The following is a 20,949-nucleotide window of genomic DNA, read 5'->3' on the forward strand; positions in this document are numbered from 1 at the left end:
ATTGTAATCTGTCTGAATGTTCAGATCAGCTTAATGTTTAATGTCTCTTCCAGGGTTAGATCTTGAATTGGTGGTTTTCACTTGCTCTCTTTCACATTCAAAAGTTCTTTGTTTAACTCCTTTTCTCATTTTTCAGGTTGATCAAGATGTTCTAATTACCAACTCATATGAAACAGCAATGAGAACAGCCCAGAATTTCCTCTCAGTCTTCCTCAAAAAGTGAGTTCATGATAGATAATTGCATGCCTTAAAGTGGGTTCTTGCTGTCAATACTACTACTGTTTTTTTGGGACTTTTTGTATCTTGTGCCTTGCACTGTTCCCCTATTTAGTAAGCAAGTCATACATGTTGTCTTATATGCGCTTCAACCAGATAAGCTAGAGATGAGAATTTTTGCTGGTAGGACCTCTCCTTTCAGTTCATTTTAATGAAATACAGGCCTTACTGTGATATGTGTATGGTTAGTGTTGAGGAGATCAATAATAAATTCCTTCTTGGTTCTTGTAGGTGTGGAAGTAAGCAAGGTGAAGAAGATTACAGACCACTGTTTGAAAACTTTGTACAGGATCTCCTTTCTACAGTCAACAAACCAGAGTGGCCAGCAGCAGAATTACTGCTGAGCCTCTTGGGAAGACTACTGGTAGGAATGTGTTTTCCAAATGGAAGAAATTGCCATCTAATTAAGAAAACAATAACATAAGTTAAATATTCAACTGGATATTTCCAATCTGGATCATTCCCTTCTCATCCTAAATCTATACCCTCTAGTTTTAATTTCCCCTACTCTGGGGGGAAAGACTCTTATTATTAACCTTAATCTATGCCTTCCATAACTTTAAACATGTGTATAATTCTCTGCCATAGGAAGCAGTTGAAGCCGGTTCACTGGCTATATTTAAGAGGAAGTTAGATATGGCCCTTGTGGCTAAAGGGATCGGAGGGTATGGAGAGAAAGCAGGTACAGGGTTCTGAGTTGGATGATCAGCCATGATCATACTGAATGGCGGTGCAGGCTCGAAGGGCCGAATGGCCTACTCCTGCACCTATTTTCTATGTTTCTATCAGCAGCACATTCCACGTACTCACCACTCTCTGTGTTCAAAAAAAAATTACCCCTGAAATCTCCTCTCTACCTACTTCCAAGCACCTTAAAACTGTGCACTCTGATGCTAGCCATTTCAGCCCTGGGGAAAAGCCTCTGACTATCCACATAATCAACGCCTCTTATACACCTCTATCAGATCACCTCTCATTCTCCATCACTCCAAGAAGAAAAGGCCGAGTTCACTCAATCTGTTCTCATAAGGCATGTTCCCCAGTCCAGGCAACACCCTTGTAAATCTCCTCTGCACACTTTCTATGGTTTCCACATCCTTCCTATAGTGAGGAGAGCAGAACTGAGCACAGTACTCCAGGCGGGGTCTGACCAGGGTCCAATAACTGCAACATTACCTCTTGGCTCCTAAATTCAGTCCCTCGATTGATGAAGGCCAATGCATCATATGCTTTCTTAACCACAGAGTCAACCTGCGCAGAGGCTTTAATTGTCTTATGGACTTGGACCCCAAGATTCCTTTGATCCTCCACGCTGCCAAGAGTCTTACCGTTAATACTATATTCTGTCATCATATTTGACCTATCAAAATGAACCACCTCACACTTACCTGTGTTGAACTCCATCTGCCACTTCTCAGCCCAGTTTTGAATCCTATCAATGTCCCGCTGTAACCTCTGACAGCCCTCCACACTATCCACAACACTCCAACCTTTGTGTCATCAGCAAATTTACTAACCCATCCAAAATGCAAAAATTGCAAAAATGCTATCCCCTTCTCACAATTCCTCTGTCTCTGCCGCATCTGCTCTCAGGATGAAGCTTTTCATTCCAGGACGAAGGAGATGTCTTCCTCTTTTAAACAAAGGGGCTTCCCTTGTTCCACCATCAACTCTGCTCTCAAACGCATCTCTCCCATTTCCCACACATCTGCCCTCACCCTATACGCCCGCCACCCCACTCGGGATAGGGTTCCCCTTGTCCTCACCTACCACCCCACCAGCCTCCAGGTCCAACGTATAATTCTCCGAAACTTACACCACCTCCAACGGGATCCCACTACCAAGCACATCTTCCCCCTGCCCCTTTCTGCTTTCCGCAGCGATCGCTCCCTACGCGACTCCCTTGTCCACTCGTCCCCCCCATCCCTTCCCACCGATCTCCCTCCTGGCACTTATCCTTGTAAGTGAAACAAGTGCTACATCTGCCCTTATACTTCCTCCCTCACTACCATTCAGGGCCCCAGACAGTCCTTTCAGGTGAGGCGACACTTCACCTGTGAGTCGGCTGGTGTGGTGTACTGAGTCCGGTGCTCCCAGTGTGTCCTTTTATATATTGGTGAGACCCAACGCAGACTGGGAGACCATTTCGCTGAACACCTACACTCAGTCCGCCAGAAAAAGCAGGATCTCCCAGTGGCCACACATTTTAATTCCACGTCCCATTCCCATTCTGATATGTCTATCCATGGCCTCCTCTACTGTCAAGATGAATCCACACTCAGATTGGAGGAACAGCACCTTATATACCGGCTGGGTAGCCTCCAACCTGATGGCATGAACATTGACTTCTCTAACTTCCGTTAATGCCCCTCCTCCCCTTCTTACCCCATCCCTGACATACTTTCTCTCTCTCTCTCTCTCTCTCTCTCTCTCTCTCTCTGCCCATCACCCTGCCTGTTCTCCATCTCCCTCTGGTGCTCCCCCCCTCCCCCTTTCTTTCTCCCGAGGCCTCCCGTCCAATGATCCTTTCCCTTCTCCAGCTCTGTATCACTTTCGCCAATCACCTTTCCAGCTCTTAGCTTCATCCCACCCCCTCCGGTCTTCTCCTATCATTTCGCATTTCGCCCTCCCCCCACTACTTGCAAATCTCTTAGTATCTCTCCTTTCAGTTAGTCCTGACGAAGGGTCTCGGCCCAAAACGTTGACAGTGCTTCTCCCTATAGATGCTGCCTGGCCTGCTGTGTTCCACCAGCATTTTGTGTATGTTGTCACTAACCCATCCCTTCACTTCTTCATCCAGGTCATTTATAAAAGTCACGAAGAGTAGGGGTCCCAGAACAGATCCCTGAGGCACACCACTGGTGACCGACCTCCATGCAGAATATGACCCATCTACAACCATTCTTTGCCTTCTGTGGGCAAGCCAGTTCTGGATCCACAAAGCAATGTCCCCATGCCTTTTTACTTTCTCAATAAGCCTTGCATGGAGTACCTTGTCAACTGCCTTACTGAAATCTATATACACTATATCCACTGCTCTACTTTCAGCAATGTGTTTAGTCACATCCTCAAAAAATTCAGTCAGGCTGGTAAGGCATGAACTGCCTTTCACAAAGCCATGCTGACTATTCCTAATTATATTATGGCTCTCCAAATGTTCATAAATCCTGCCTCTCAGGATCTTCTCCATCAACTTACCAACCACTGAAGTAAGACTCACTGGTCTATAATTTCCTGGGCTATCTCTGGTCCCTTTCTTGAAGAATGGAACAACATCTGCAACCCTCCAATCCTCCAGAACCTCTTCTGTCCCCATTGATGATGTAAAGGTCATCGCCAGAGGCTCAGCAATCTCCTCCCTTGCCTCCCACAGTTGCCAGTCTCGTCCGGTCCCAACTTGATGCTTTCCAAAAGCTCCTGCACATCCTCTTTCCTAATATCTATATGCTCAAGTTTTTCAGTCTGCTGGAAGTCATCCCTGCAATCGCCAAGATTCTTTACCATAGTGAATACTGACGCAAAGTACTAACTAACTATTCTGCTACCTCCTCTGGTTCAGACACATTTTTCCACTGTCACACTTGATTGACCCTGTTCTCTCATGTCTTATCCTTTTGCTTTTCACATACTTGTAGAATGCCTTGGGGCTTTCATTAATCCTGTCTGCCAAGGCTTCTCATGGCCCCTTCTGGCTCTCCTAATTTCTTTCTTGAGCTCCTTCCTGCTAGCCTTATAATCTTCTAGCTCTCTGTCATTACCTAGCTTTTTGAACCTTTCGTAAGCTCTTCTTCTTGACTAGATTTACAACAGCCTTTGTACACCACAGTTCCTGTACCCTACCATCCTTTCCCTGTCTCATTGGAACATACCTATGCAGACATCCACACAGATATCTCCTGAACATTTTCCACATTTCTTCCGTACATTTCCCTGAGAACATCTTTTACTAATTTATGCTTCCAAGTTCCTGCCTGATAGCCTCATATTTCCCCTTACTCCCAATTAAATGCTTTTATAACTTGTCTGTTCCTATCCCTCTCCAGTGCTATGGTAAAGGAGATAAAATTGTGATCACTATCTCCAAAATGCTCTCCCACTGAGAGATCTGACACTTGAACAGGTTCATTTCCCAATACCAGATAAAGTGCAGCCTCTCCTCTTGTAGGCTTATGTACATATTGTATCAAGGGACCTTCTTGAACACACCTAACAAGCTCCACCCCATCTAAACCCCTCGCTCTCAGGACATGCCAATAGATATTTGGGAAATTTAAAATCTCCCACCACGACAACCCTGTTATTATTACACCTTTCCAGAAACTGTTTCCCTATCTGCTCCTCGATGTCCCTGTTACTATTAAGTGGTCTATTTAAAAAAAAGTTAGGTTGATTGGTCGTTCTAAGTTCTCTCATGATTAGGTTAGGTTTTATCAGGGTCGCAGGGTTACTGGGGTGACGTGCCTTGAACAGGCAGAAGGACCTAGTCCACACTGTATCACTAAATAAAATAAATAAATAATCACGTCTTTCCTATAAAACTGCACACATTTCTCCAAATGCAGCCTCAATAATAACTTGGAATGTCCCAACTCCTATACTCAGTTCTTTGACCAATGAAAGCCAGCATGCTAAATGTCTTTATTACCACTCTGTCAGCTTTTGTTGCTTTCAATGATCAATGGAAGCTCCTATATCCTTCTGTTGCATTACACTACTTAGTGACCTACCATTCATAGCATTAGTCCTAAGCTAGTTTAGCATTCCAAATGTATTACCTCACATTTAACTGTATCGAAATCCATTTGCCATTCCTCAGCCCACTTCACTAAATAATCAAAGTCCCCTTGTAATCTACAATAACCTTCCTCACTATCAACAACGCCACCTAATTTTGCGTCATCCTCAAATTTACTGATCAAACCTTGTGCATTTACATACGAATCATTTATATTAATAACAAATAACAAGGGTTCCAACACCAACTCCTGTGGCACGCCATGCATCATTGGCCTCCATTCCAAAAACCACCTGCAACCATGACTCTCTGCTTCCATCCTTCAAGCCAATTTTGAATGCATCTAACTGGCTGTCTTTAGATTCCTGATGTCATAGAAGATGACATCTACCATCTACCTTTTTGGTTACTTCTTCAAAAAACTTTATAAGATTGATCAGACTTTGTCCTTGGTTGAAAGGTTTGTCCTTCTCGGTAAATATCAATGTAAAGTACTCATTTAGAATCTTGCCCACGTACTCCACCTCTATGCACAAATTATCCTACTCTTTCCCTAGTTGCCCTCTTTGTTTTGATGTATGTGTGAAATATCTTTGGATTCTCTTTAATTCTATTCACCAAGGACTCTTGATTGTCTTTTCTAGCACTCCTAAATTGTCTTCTGGTTCCTTTATTGGCATAGAAAAGTACAATGCAGAACAGGCCCTTCAGCCCATCTGGTCCTTGCCAAAAACACTTAAACTGCCTGCTCCCTCGACTTGCACCAGGACCATAACCCTCCCTTTCCCTACCATCCATGTACCTATCCAAACTTTGCTTAAAGATTACACCACTTGTGGTGGCAGCTCATTCCACACTCTCATGACAGTCTAAATGAAGAAGTTTCCCTTTGAACTTCTCACTTTCTAACTCAAAAACTTCTATAGATGTACTGTGGAGAGCATTCTGACAGGCTGCATCACTGTCTGGTATGGGGGGGGGGGGGGGGCGGGCAGGGTGCTACTGCACAGGACCAAAAGAAACTGCAGAGGGAAATAAATTTAGTTGGCTCCATCTTCACCAACATCTAATACAACTTCAACATGACATCCATCTCCTGTACTCAGTCCATTGATTTATGAATTTACATCGTGTCAAAAGCTTTCTTTATGACCCTGTCTACCTGTGACACCTGTCAACAAATTGTACACCTGTATTCCCAGATCCCTTTCTTCTACTCAGTGCAACACCTCGCAGTTGTGTGCATTAAGTTCCTTCCGTCTTTTCTCAGCCCAAGTTTTCAGCTGATCCAGATCCCTCTACAAGCCATGATAGCTTTCCTTGTTGTCAACTACACCCCCAATCTAGGTGTCATCCACAAATTTGCTGATCCAGTTAACCACATTATCATCCAGACCATTGATATAGATGACAAACAACAATGGGCCCAGCACTAATCCATGCAGGCCTCCAGTTTGAGAGGTACTTGTCTACTACAACTTCCGTCACCTGCCCTTACTCATTACTTAATAGCAGATCTAGTCTCGCTCATTCTCTCTTTGGGATTTTTACATACTGATTAAGGAAATTTTGCTGAACACATATGACAAACTTTATCTCATCTTTTAGAGTATGGGATTACCACTCAGTATGTGAAAAGTTAAAATCACCTACAACCTTATGTTTCTTGCAAAAGTCTGCGATCTCTGTACAAGTTTGTTCCTCTAATCCCTGTGGACTGTTTTGTGGCCTATAATACAGCTCTATTAGCCTGGTTAAACATTTCTTATTTCTCAGTCCACCCACAATGCCTCACTAGATAAATTCTCACGTCTGTCCTAACTGAGCATTGCTGTGATATTTTCCCTGACTAAACGCCATCCCTTCTCCTTTAGTTCCTCCCACTTTGTAGTGTCTAAGACAATGGAACCCTGGAATACTGAGTTGCCAGTCCTGCCCCCCCCACAACTAATTTTCTATAATGGCTACAATATCATAAATCCATGTGTTGATCCATGCCCTGAGCTCATCCACCTTTTCTACAATACTACTTGCATTGAAATATACGCAGCTGAGGACACTAGTCACACCATACTCAACCCTTTGATTCCTGCCTTTGTCTGAGGTTTCCACAACCCTGCCAGCCCCTGCTCAGTTCCAGCCTCACATATGTTCCTTTTGGCTTGACTAAATTCACCACCTCTCTCATCACTCTTGTTTCCTTGCCTTGCCGTCCTTGTCCCTCCGTCGTACTGGAGCATACCAGTCATCAACTCTGTGCAGTTGGTCATTAAGCAACCTCTGATGTACCTAAATTAACTCTCCCTCATTCCTATTTGATGTCATATGTCACAAAACAACAAATTGCACAACATATGTCAGTGATGGTATCCCTGATTCTGGTGCCCTCACAGTTTCTCAAATATTTATCTACTGAAAAGTTAGTGTCCTGGCCAGATTCATTCACCAGCATGAAATCCATTGTAGCCTCCCATCTAGCAGGACTATCCACAAACTGCTTCAAGAAGCCCTCTTGACATCCTTAACAAATTCTGTCCCATCCCCATCTAAAACTTTTTACACTAAGGAATTCCCCTTTTTCTATATTGTGACATCCAAAACTGCACACAGTATTTCAACTGTGGCTTCACCATCATCATATAAAGCTGTGCTATAATTTTCCTGCTGTTATATACTCTTTCCCCTAGCTAATGAGGGCCAGCGTCTTATTTACCTTCTTTCCCATCTTATCAACATGTGCTGCCACCTTCAGGGACTGTTACACCAAGGTTAATCCATTCCTCAATTCTTCTTCTGGACCTACCATTAATTGTGTGTGTTCTATCCTATTTGACCTTCCGAAGTGTATTCCTTCGCAGTTATCAAGATTCAATTCAATCTGCCAAAAGTTCTTAGCAGTATTATTGAACCATTATGATGAAGTATCTCTAATCCAATTACCTGGGTTATCACTGTCGCCACATAGAATCATAGTCATTCAGCATGGAAGTAGATTGCCCAGCTCTCATGTTTATGACAAAATATGGGTAAATATCTATATTATACATTTATGTGTAATTTTATTAATCCAGCACCATAGTGTCAACCTATATTTGTGCCTCTCAATCATGCTGTGTGTATTGGGTGTAATGAAAAATGAGGGGCTGAGGGAACTTGTTTTAGACATGGAGTATTAATTAGCTAATCAACTGGGGCATACTATTTCGGAATGTTCACAAGTAATTTGTTCAAAATTATGGAGTTTGTAGATTTTGAAAGAAAGCTTAAAACAGGAAAGTAGGCAGTTTGCATCCATTGTTTCAAGCACTCCATTCTTCTACCTCAAAATACAGGTTCACCAGTTCAGTAATAAGTCAACAGAGATGGCTTTGCGAGTAGCTTCACTTGATTATCTCGGAACAGTAGCGGCACGGCTAAGGAAAGATGCTGTTTCCTGCAAGATGGATCGGGAGTCAATTAACCGAATACTGAAACAGGTGGGAGAATAAGTCATGGTCTTTCATGAATAAGGAATGAATAAGCAGTTCTGAGGTCTGAGAGATCAACAGTGATTGGGATCAGTGGAGACGTTTGGTGATTCGTGTTGAAAGGGGAACTGTCTACTACAGTGGTCCCCAACCACCGGGGCGCGGACCGGTACCGGGCTGCAAGGAAACGATATGATTTGTCGATATGAAATGATATGAGTCAGCTGCACTTCGTCATTCACTGTCACGCCCACTGTTGAACTCGAATGCACACAAAGTCATTACCCACGCGAGGTCATCAGTCGCCTTACCCTCACGCCAGGGATCACTAGTTTGCCTCGGGTAACCAGCCGCCTCACATGGCTGCCGGTAAGTGCCGTTGGTACCGGCCTGGAGCACGGACAGATGGGCGCCGCCCCTGAACCTGTTTAGCACATTGAATGTTCGTGGAGAACCCGGTGCTAAAATATTCGCAGACGACCTAATTTGGGCTCAGGGTTTCGTAAGTAGCAGAGCAGCTACCTCACTGCGATCTACTGAAAGTCACCCTTCGAACCAAACTTTTGTCAGCCGATAGATCTTACCTACCTACAAGGCAGGGAGGGCACGCGCCCTGTCGCACTCCTCGTTCGGTCGGTCTCTTTCTCCGGACTGCGACCACCGCGGCCCCGGTACAGGGACCTCCAGCCCTTACCTTGTCCTCTCACTGGTGTGTTGCAATGATTTTATATGTTCATACGAGAAAAATATGCGCTGTGTTTAATATCCAAACGTTACTTAAAATGTTATGATGCTATTGACTTATAAGTGAGTTATAATTGACTTATCACTATTTTCATGCGAAGAAAATATACACTGTGTGTTTAATGTTAAATTCATTAGATAAATCCTTTTAGAAACGAAATTGAGTGTATTAGCCACTTATAAGTGACTTATAGTTGACTTATCACCTATATTCTGGTCATGATTAACACCCCCACCCCCCGTTGGCCGTTCCGCAAGAATATTATCGATATTAAACTGGTCTGCGGTGCAAAAAAGGTTGGTGACCCCTGGTCTACTAGGCAGACTAGTAATTCCTTCAGTGAAGTAATTCATCTCCAAAATTTATATAATCTCTCGAAATTACATAAAAGAGATTAAAATTTGAGGGAAGGAGGAAATATGGGAAGTTCCTCTTGAATAAAATGTTACTGAGGCCACATTTAGAACACTGAGTTTAGTTTTGCTCACCCTGCTATAGGAAAGGCACAAAGCTGGAAAGAGTGCAAAAGCGATTTACAAGGGTTTTACCAGGACTCAATGGACTGAGTTATAGACAGAGGTTGAGAAGGTTGGGATTTTATTATTGGAACATGAAAGAGGGAGTAGTGATATTATAGAGGTGTATACAGTTATGAAGGACATAGATAGGGTAACTGAACAGAGTCTTTTTCCCAGGGTTGGAAAATCAAGAACCAGAGGGCATAGGTTTGAGGGGAGAGTTTAGGAATCTGAGGGGCAACGTTTTTCTGGACTGATCTGCCAGAGGAACTGAGCGAGGCAGGTAGATGAACAGCATTTAACAGGTACTTGGACAAGTACAAGGATGGAAATGGTTTAGAGGGATATGTGACTATCTCGGTCAGCATGTACCAGTTGGGCCAAAGGATCTGTTTCCATGTTCTATGACTCTGTGACCCTTGCCCCCTCAACTCCTCCAAGGATTACCAACAAGTGTTCAAGGACATCTTAGACTTGAATTTCTTACAACAGTCTATAGTTAGAAGTAGCTAGGTCTGAATGTAGTGAGATACTTCATAAAATTCAGAAGATTTTCACTGTTCCAGAAGAATTTTTTCTAAATATCAATTCTAGAGCTGGCCTTGTACAATTTCAGATAGTGATCCAAAAGCAAATTGTGATTCCTGGGCCTATTTGAACAAGCTGTCAACTCGAACACAATCTGTTTTTATAATAGATTATCCCAGCTTCTGTCTTTCAGTTAAGCAATTTGCAGCTTTCCAGAATCAATGCTGAGTTCACAAACATTTTTCCAGAACATTGCTGTTCTCATTTTTACCTGTTTTTTTCTCTTAAAATCTCCCTTTGCATCTATGGTATTTTAGAGAGTGTATCTTTAAAGTGATTCAGGTGAAAAAGGAGCACAGTATCACCTGTGGGGGAAAAAATTAAGAAAAATCCCAAAGCAAAAGCAAGAAAAGGCCATAGGGATTCAAGGGGATATAGGTGAAATCTTGTGTGCATATTTACATAATAGAAAGAACAGCGCAGCACAGGAACTGGCCATTTCGCCCACAATGTTGTGCCAAACCAAATGGCCATCTGAACTACTCCCTTATGCCCACACTATGTCCATATTTCTCCCTTTCCCTCACATTCAGGTGCCTATCTAAATGTCTCCTAAAAGTTTCTGCATCTACTGCCACCCCAGGTAGTGCATTGCAGGTGCCCACCACTCTGTGTTTAAAAAAAATGGTTCTGTCTATCTCCTGTAGGCCTCTCATAATCTTACACACTTCTATCAGATCTCCGCTCCGATTCAGTAAAGAGAAAAAATGATGTAGTTAAAGAATTAATGGATTGGTGTGTTGGATATTTAAAACTAATTTAGGAGGCTCTAGATATCTTTGTGTGCTTAAAGGTGGTTAAGTCTACAGAGCATGAAGAGATGAGTCCCAGGCTGCCATGGAGGCAGTAGAGGAATACTGAAACTCTGACTGAAATTTAGCCACATGAGAGGTGTCAGATATTAAGTTTATACATATATATATATATTATTATTATTATATATGTTACTTTCAGATTTTCCCTCAGCCTCCATTGCTCCAACAAAAACAATATGAGTTCATCTAACTTCTCCTTACAGCTAATACATCCTGGTGAGCCCTCTTCAAAGTTTCTTCATCCTTTCTGCAATGCATTTACCAGAACAACAAAGCTATGTTTAGGACACATTTGGAGGATTGTGTACAAATCTGGTTACCCCATTACAAAAAGAATATCGAGGCTTATCAGGAAGCCTGGATGAGAGGGTATGTGCTGTAAGAAGAGATTAGACAAACATGAGTATTTTCTCTAGAGCGATGGAGGCTAAGGCCAGAAGCTGATAACATTATGAGAGGCATAGATAGGGTAAATCACAAAATGGCTCTAGATAAAGGAGATACTTTGCTGGCAACTAACAGTAAAAAAGATACAAAGAACACTGCAGATGCTGTGGTCAAATCAACATGTACAAATACGCTGGAGGATCTCAGCAGGTTGGGCAGCATCCGTGGAAACGAGTAGTCAACATTTCGGGCCGAGACCCTTCTTCAGGACTGAAGAGGGATGGGGCAGGGGCCCTATAAAGAAGGTGAGGGGAGGGTGGGAAGGAGAAGGCTGGTAGGTGCCAGGTGAAAAACCAATCAGAGGAAAGATCAAGGGGTGGGGGAGGGGATAGGCAGGAAAGGTGAAGAAGGAATGTAAGGGGAAAGCACTATGTAGTAGAAGAAGGCAGATTCATAAGAGAGGAGATAGGCAACTTGAAGAAGAGGCAGAGTGAGACTGGGATGGGGGGAAGGGAGAGGGAGGGAAATACCGGAAGTTGGAGAATTCGATGTTCATACCAAGGGGCTGGAAACTACCCAGACGGTATATGAGGTGTTGCTCCTCCATTGCTCCTGATGAGGCCTCCTCTACATCGGCGAGACCCGACGCAGATTGGGGGACCGCTTCATCGAGCACCTCCGCTCCGTCTGCCACAACAGACAGGATCGCCAGGTTGCCACCCACTTCAACTCTGCTTTACATTCCCATTTGGATATGTCCATACATGACCTCCTCTACTACCATGATGAGTCCAAACTCGTGTTGGAAGAGCAACGCCTCATATACCTTCTGGGTAGTCTCCAGCCCCTTGGTATGAACATCGAATTCTCCAACTTCCGGTAATTCCCTCCCTCTCCCTTCCCCCCATCCCAGTCTCACTCTGTCTCCTCTTCCAGCTGCCTATCCCCTCTGTCATGATTCTGCCTTCTACTACTACCCATACTGTTTTCCCCTTACATTCCTTCTTCACCTTTCCTGCCTATCCCATCCCTGCTTCCCCACCCCCACCCCTTGATCTTTCCTCTGATTGGTTTTTCACCTGGCACCTACCAGCCTTCTTCCCACCCTCCCCCCACCTTCTTTATAGGGCCTCGGCCCGAAATGTTGACTGCTTGTTTCCATGGATGCAGCCCGACCTGCTGAATTCCTCCAGCATGTTTGTACGTGTTGAGTAATATAGATACCTACGTACTGAAGATCTGGCCTTTTAAGACTGAAAGTTGCTTTGGAAATTACTGCAGTAAATAAAGTGCTTTTAAGTGATTTGAATACATTAGTGATCTTGTGAGTTCTAGATAGACCTACTAAGTTTGTCAGAACACACCATCCAGAAGGCAAATACAGCAGCTGACACTGGAGCCTAGGAGCTTAAAATCCAGCCCCTTCCCCCCCCCCCCCCCCACCCTTGTTCAGCATTCAACACAATCATTCCTCAGAAACTGATTGAAAAGCTGAGCCTACTGGGCCTGAACACCTCCTTCTGCAACTGGATACTAGACTTCCTGACTGGGAGACCTCAGTCAATCCGGATCGGAAGCAGCATCTCCAACATCATCACACTAAGCACGGGGCCCCCTAGGGCTGTGTGCTCAGTCCACTGCTGTTCACTCTGCCGACCCACGACTGAGCTGCAACACACAGCTTGAACCACATCATCAAGTTCACCGATGACACGAACGTGGTGGGTCTAATCAGCAAGAACGATGAGTCAGCATACAGAGAGGAGGTGTAGAGGCTAATGAACTGGTACAGAAACAACAACCTGTCTCTGAATGTGAACAAAACAGAAGAGATGGTTGTTGACTTCAGGAGGGCACGGTGCGACCACTCTCCACTGAACATCGATGGCTCCTCAGTAGAGATTGTTAAGAGCACCAAATTTCTTGGTGTTCACCTGGCGGAGGATGTCACCTGGTCCCTCAACATCAGCTCCATAGCAGAGAAAGCCCAGCAGCGTCTCTACTTTCTGCGAAGGCTGAGAAAAGTCCATCTCCCACCCACCATCCTCACCACATTCTACAGAGGTTGTATTGAGAACATCGTGAGCAGCTACATCACTGCCTAGTTCGGAAATTGCACCATCTTGGATCGCAAGACCCTGCAGCGGATAATGAGGTCAGCTGAGAAGATCATCGGGGTCTCTTCCCGCCATTACAGACATTTACACTACACGCTGCATCTGCAAAACAAACAGCATTATGTAGGACCCCACGCACCCCTCATACAGACTCTTCTCCCTCTTGCCATCTGGGAAAAGGCACTGAAGTATTCAGGCTCTCACGTCCAGACTATGTAACAGTTTCTTCCCCCAAGCCATCAGACTCCTCAATACCAAGAGTCTGGACTGACACCAACTTACTGCAACTTTCTGTGCCTATTGTCTTGTTTATTATTGATTGTGATGCCTGCACTGTTTTGTGCACTTTATGCAGTCCTATGTCTGTAGTCTAGTGCAATTTTTCTGTGTTTTTACGTAGTTCAGTGTAGTTCTTGTATTGTTTCATGTAGCACCACGGTCCTGAAAAACGTCTCGTTTTTACTGTGTACTGTGTCAGCAGTTATGGTCGAAATGACAATAAAAAGTGACGACTTGACTTGACAATCACTTGAGACCTGAGAGCAAAAATTGCTTTATCAGAGAGATTTGAGGGCCAGCTGTGACCTATGTTTCACAGAGACTTGGCTCACCCCCAACTCTCCTGAAATGGCACTCCAACCTGTGATCCACTGCATGGACCAGACTGCAGCATCAGGTATGGGAAAGTGTGGCATCATCTGCTTTAAGATAATCTTATGTGTTCTCAGATGCGGCAGTCCTATTCCTGTCTTAAAACATTTGACTGAAGTGCTGACTTCACCGCCGTCATCCTGACTGCAATTTACATTACACCTCAAGCAGATGTCAAGCTAGCACTTGAGGAACTACTTGCCCTAATCAACAGAGCAAAGCAACGTAACCTGACAGCGGTTCAAAGCATCACTTATAGCACTAGAGGACCCAATACCCGTGACCACTGCTATACCAACATCAGGAATACCTTTTCACTCCATCCCTTGCTCTCACTTTGATAAATCTGACCACTTGGCTGTGCTGCTTCTGCGTGCATATTGACAGAGACTGAACAGCATAGTACTGATGAGGAAGACTACAAAGAGCTGGATGGAAGAGGCAGAGTATTGAGCTAAGGGTTGCTTCGATTCAGTGGATTAGACCGTGTTCAAGAATTCCATGCAGACTTAAGTACTTATGTGGATACGTATGTACCCACAGAAACATTCTGAGTCTTCCCCAACTAGAAGCATAGAAGCCCTTACCTACAGACTGAACCAAGAGATTTATGAGCATTAGATCTGTGACTTTAAGCTGTATGACCCAGAGTCACGTAACAAGTCCAAGTATGGGCTCCAGAAGACCGTTGTGAGTGTTAAGAGTAAATTTCAGACTAAACTGGAATACAAATGGAACTTGGCAGCTGTGGCTGTATTACTTCCTACAACTATACTAATTTATTACAAAAGAAAAAAGAGTCTAACCCCTACCAAAACCAAAGCTGTTCATTAAGGAGAAAAGAAGGTAAATACCTTCTTATATAATAAAAATTAATAATAGCCAACATCTGAGTTTAAATAATGAATTGAAGGTTTTGAAAATAATTCAGAAAAGGTCTCCATAATGTTTGAAAGTCTTGACGAGATTCAGAAATTGAACAATGAATCTTCGAAATCTGCTCATCTCTTTTTCCCTCCAGTCCTGTTGAAGGGTCTCAGCCAGAAACGTTGACTTCTGTACTTTTTCCATTCATGCTGCCTGGCCTGCTGAGTTCATCCAGCATTTTGTGTGTGTTGCTTGTGTAACCTTCAGTTCGGCTAGCTGCTTAATCTAGGGGATGATAGCCCCCAGCCCGGCCAAACTTAAGAAATCTCACTTGAGTGGATGTTGTGCGATGTGTCCCCTGTTACGAATCAGTACCACAAAATAACAACAGTACACATTATGCGATTAGATGATTGAGCTTTATAATTCTTAATTTGACTGTATGGTCAGTAAAGAAAAAAAAAGAAAAGGGCCCATTCTCATGAAACAGTCTAATGCGCAAAGGTTGGAGATCACAGTTTCGTCCATTTGCTCCCATTGTCCTCCGAGCGTAGCCGACCCTTGGACCCTCGCTCCGCAGTCCACTCCGTCCGGTGGTCTACCAGCTCTCTCCATTAGCATCCTCTCTCTTCTCTCCCTGACAAGAGTGTGAAAATCCATCTTCCAGACCCACAAGAAAGAACAACACCCCTCTCAATGGGTAACACATTCCAAAGTCCCTACTATCTCTAGACATAACGCAGACATTGCTGCTACATAGAAACCATTACTTTAGCCTTAGCAGTGAAACATTACAGAGAGGCCATTACATTAGCAGTGAAACCTTACAGTGTGTTACACTTGGATATCCAGCATCTGTAGATTTTCTCTTGTCATGTGTGTCACCTTGTCAAAGGCCTTCTTAAAGTCCAAATGTACAATATCCACAGCATTCCCTTTATCCATCCTATGTGTAATCTCCTCAAAGAATTCCAATAAGTTTGTCAGGCAGGAATTTTGCTGAAGGAAACATAGAACATAGAATAGTACAGCACAGTAAAGGCCCTAAGGCCCACAATGTTGTGCTGACCCTAAAACCCTGCCTCCCATATATCCCCCCACCTTAAATTCCTCCATATACCTGTCTAATAGTCTCTTAAATTCCACTAGTGTATCTGCCTCCACCACAGACTCAGGCGGTGCATTCCTCGCACCAACCACTCACTGAGTAAAAAAAACCTTCCTCTAATATCCCCCTTGAACTTCCCACCTCTTACCTTAAAGCCATGTCCTCCTGTATTGAGCAGTGGTGCCCTGGGGAAGAGGCGCTGGCTGTCCACTCTTATCTATTCCTCTTAATATCTTGTATACCTCTATTATGTCTCCTCTAATCCTCCTTCTCGCAAAAGAGTAAAGCCCTAGCTCCCTTAATCTCTGATCATAATCCATACTCTCTAAACCAGGCAGCATTCTGGTAAATCTCCTCTGTACCCTTTCCAGTGCTTCCACATCCTTCCTATAGTGAGGCGACCAGAACTGGGCACAGTTCTGCAAGTGTGGCCTAACCAGAGTTTTATAGAACTGCATCATTACCTTGGGACTCTTAAACTCTGTCCCTTGACTAACACCCCATAAGCTTTCTTAACTACCCTATCTACCTGTGAGGCAACTTACAGGGATCTGTGGACATGTACCCCCAGATCCCTCTGCTCCTCCACACTACCAAGTATCCTGCCATTTACTTTGTACTCTGCCTTGGAGTTTGTCCTTCCAAAGTGTACCACCTCACACTTCTCTGGGTTGAACTCCATCTGCCACTTCTCAGCCCACCTCTGCATCCTATCAATGTCTCTGCAATTTTCGACAATCTTCTACACTATCTACAACACCACCAACCTTTGTGTCATCTGCAAACTTGCCAACCCACCCTTCTACCAGGTCGTTAATAAAATTCACGATAAGTAAAGGTCCCAGAACCGATCCTTGTGGGACGCCACTAGTCACAACCCTCCAATCCGAATGTACTCCCTCTGCAGGCAAGCCAATTCTGAATCCACCTAGCCAAACCTCCCTGGATCCCATGCCTTCTGCCTTTCTGAATAAGCCTACCGTCTGGAACCTTGTCAAATGCCTTACTAAAATCCATGTGGCCATACCATATTTTCGACCATGACCCTTGCTTCCATGTAGATCACATCCACTGCACTACCCTCATCTATATGCCTGGTCACCACCTCAAAGAACTCTAATAGGCTTGTTAGACATGATCTGCCCTTCACAACGCCATGCTGACTGTTCCTGATCAGAACACGATTTTCTAAATGTCCATCGATCCTATCTCTAAGAATCTTTTCCAACAGCTTTCCCACCACAGACGTAAGGCTCACTGGTCTATAATTATCCGGACTATCCCTACTACCGTTTTTTGAACAAGGGGACAACATTCTCCTCCCTCCAATCCACCGGCACCATTCCCGTGGACAATGAGGACATAAAGATCCTATCCAGAGGCTCAGCAATCTCTTCCTTTACCCTACTCGCCAAGGCCTTCTCATGCCCCCTTCTTGCTCTCCTCAGCCCCTTCTTAAGCTCCTTTCTTGCTTCCCTATATTCCTCAATAGCCCCATCTGTTCCTTGCTTCCTAAACCTCATGTATGCTGCCTTCTTCCACCTGTCTCGATCTTCCACCTCACTTGTCACCCATGGTTCCTTCACCCTACCATTCCTTATCTTCCTCACTGGGACAAATTTATCCCTAACATCCTGTAAGGGATCCCTAAACATCAACCACATGTCCAGAGTACATTTCCCTGCAAAAACATCATCCCAATTCACACCCCCAAGTTCTAGCCTTATAGCCTCATAATTTGCCCTTCCCCAATTAAAAATTTTCCTGTCCTCTCTGATTCTATCCTTTTCCATGATAATGCTTAAGGCCAGGGAGCGGTGGTAACTGTCCCCCAGATGCTCACCCACTGAGAGATTTGTGACCTGACCCGGTTCTTACCTAATACTAGATCTAGTATGGCATTCCCCCTAGTCGGCCTGTCAACATACTGTGACAGGAATCCGTCACACTTAAGACACACTTAACAAACTTTGCCCCATCCAAACCCTTGGAACTAATCAGGTGCCAATCAATATTAGGGAAGTTAAAGACACCCATGATAACAACCCTGTTATTTTTGCACCTTTCCAAAATCTGCCTCCCAATCTGCTCCTCAGTATCTCTGCTGCTACCAGGGGGCCTATAGAATACTCCCAATAGAGTAACTGCTCCCTTTCTGTTCCTGACTTCCACCCATACTGACTCAAAAGAGGATCCTGCTACATTACCCACCCTTTCTGTAGCTGTAATCGTATCCCTGACCAGTAATGCCACCCCTCCTCCCCTTTTTCCCCCCTCGCTATCCCTTTTAAAACACTGAAATCCAGGAATATTGAGAATCCATTCCTGCCCTGGTGGCAGCCAAGTCTCTGTAATGGCCACTACATCATAATTCCATGCATGTATCCAAGCTCTCAGTTCATCAGCTTTGTTCCTGATGCTTCTTGCATTGAAGTACATGCACTTTAGCTCTTCTACCTTACTACCCTTACACCCTTTATTTTGCTTCTCTTTCCTCAAAGCCTCTTTATATGTTAGATCTGGCTTTACTCCATGCACTATACGTGCAGTTCTCCCATGACCTTTATCCTCCTCCACCTCACTATCTGCTCTAACACTCTGGTTCCCCTCACCCTGCAAATCTAATCTAAACCTCCCCCCCCACCCCTGGAGCAGCACTAGCTAACCTTCCCGCAAAGATATTAGTCCCCCTCCAGTTCAGCTGCAATCCGTCCCATTGGAACAGGTCCCCACCTTCCCTGGAACAAGGCCCAATTGTCCAGAAACATGAAGCCCTCCCTCCTGCACCAACTCATTAGCCACGTATTTAGCTGCATTATCTTCCTATTTCTAGCCTCACTAGCACATGGCACTGGTAGCAATCCTGAGATTGCAACCCTGGAGGTCCTGTCCTTCAACTTTGCACCTAACTCCCTAAACTCTCTTTGCAGGGCCTTCTCTTCTTCCTATCCACGTCATTGGTCCCTACATGGACCACGACATGTGGCTGCTCACCCTCTTGAGAATACTGAGAACTGGATCAGATATATCGCGGACCCTGGCACCAGGGAGGCAACAGACTATCTGAGATCTCGATCTCTCCCACAGAACCTCTTAACTGTTCCCCTAACTATCAAATCCCCTATCACTGCTGCTCTCCTCTTTTCCCTCCTTCCCTTCTGAGCTGAGGGTCCAGTCTCTGTGCCAGAGACGTGACCACTGCAACTTGTCCCTGGTAGGTCATCCCCACCAACAGTATCCAAAACAGTATACTTATTGTTGATGGAAACGGCCACAGGGGTGCTCTGCTCTTCCTGTCTATTCCTCTTCCCTCTCCTGACAGTCACCCAGCTACCTGACTCTTAGGGATGACTATCTCCCTGAAACTCCTGTCTATTTCTGCCTCTGACACACAAATGATCTGAAGTTCATCCAGCTCCAGCTCCAGTTCCCTAACTCGGTTTTTCAGGAGCTGCAGCTGAATGCACCCTTTGCTGGTGTAGTCATCAGGGACAATTGTGCTCGCCCTGACTTCACACATACTGCAAATGGAGCACCCGACTCCCCTAACTGCTGCCTCCATTACCTACATCTAAGCTAATTAGATTAATTAAAGGAGCTTACCTGACTGGTTGAAAGCTCGTCCTCAGCCTCTGCTCACTGAAGCCTCTCGAGCCAAAGCCTTCCAGCTCTGTCTCCCACTACTCAGTTGCCCGCTCCGTTAATCTGCTTGCTTTGTAAACTGTCCCGCTGTCTCAGAGGCCGACCTTCACATGCTTGCGCAGTCGTGCCCCGTTCAAACTGCCGAAGAAACCATGCTGACTTTGTCCTATCTTGTCCTGTGTCACAAACTCATCCTTGACTCCAGCATCTTCCCAACCACTGAGGTCAGGCTAACTGGTCTATAATTTTTTTTCTGCTGCCTTCCTCCTTTCTTAAAGAGTGGAGTGACATTTACAATTTTCCAGTCCTCTGGCATCATGTCAGACTCCAGTGAGTTTTGAACGATCATTACTTATGTTCCACAATCTCTACCCTTCTTGATGACCATAAACTCAGGTGCATCTCAAGGCTGATAGCTTCGACTCCTACTCCCTATGTACACAGCTCCTATGCCATGTGCAAATTTATCAATCAAGTCAAGTTTATTGTCATTTCGACCATAAACTGCTGGTACGGTACACAGTAAAAACGGAACAATGTTCCTCCAGGACCCGGTGCTACATGAAAGAACACAAAAACTACACTAGACTATGTGAGACAGCACAAGGCCAGACTAGACGACATAAAACAGCATAAAAACTGCACTAGACTGCAGGACTACATAAATTGCACAGAACAGTGCAGGGCAGTACAATAATTAATAAGACAATAGGCACAGTGGAGGATAAATTATAATAATAAATGATGTAGATGTCAGTCTAGACTCTGAGTATTGAGGAGTCTGATGGCTTGGGGGAAGAAACTTGCACAGTATGGTCGTGAGAGCCTGAATGATAGATGATAGATAGATAGATAGATACTTTATTCATCCCCATGGGGAAATTCAGCTTTTTTTTCCAATGTCCCATACACTTGTTGTAGCAAAACTAATTACATACAATACTTAACTCAGTAAAAAATATGATATGCATCTAAATCACTATCTCAAAAAGCATTAATAATAGCTTTTAAAAAGTTCTTAAGTCCTGGCGGT

At 44.3% G+C, this 20,949-nt stretch overlaps 1 protein-coding gene across 7 annotated transcripts in view; it reads left to right on the top strand.

Annotated features, from left to right (window-relative positions):
- The window catches only part of LOC140728834 (nipped-B-like protein), a 499,555-nt gene that overhangs the window by 312,586 nt on the left and 166,020 nt on the right, over positions 1-20,949 (top strand). For all 7 annotated transcript variants that reach the window (XM_073047823.1, XM_073047821.1, XM_073047826.1 and 4 more), the window contains 3 exons: positions 137-219; positions 508-640; positions 8,344-8,487. In XM_073047823.1, the coding sequence (XP_072903924.1) occupies positions 137-219; positions 508-640; positions 8,344-8,487 (360 nt within the window). The remainder of the gene's footprint in view (positions 1-136; positions 220-507; positions 641-8,343; positions 8,488-20,949) is intronic.

This window comes from Hemitrygon akajei, chromosome 6 (assembly GCF_048418815.1).
Source record: "Hemitrygon akajei chromosome 6, sHemAka1.3, whole genome shotgun sequence".
In the NCBI taxonomy this organism is placed as follows: domain Eukaryota; kingdom Metazoa; phylum Chordata; class Chondrichthyes; order Myliobatiformes; family Dasyatidae; genus Hemitrygon; species Hemitrygon akajei.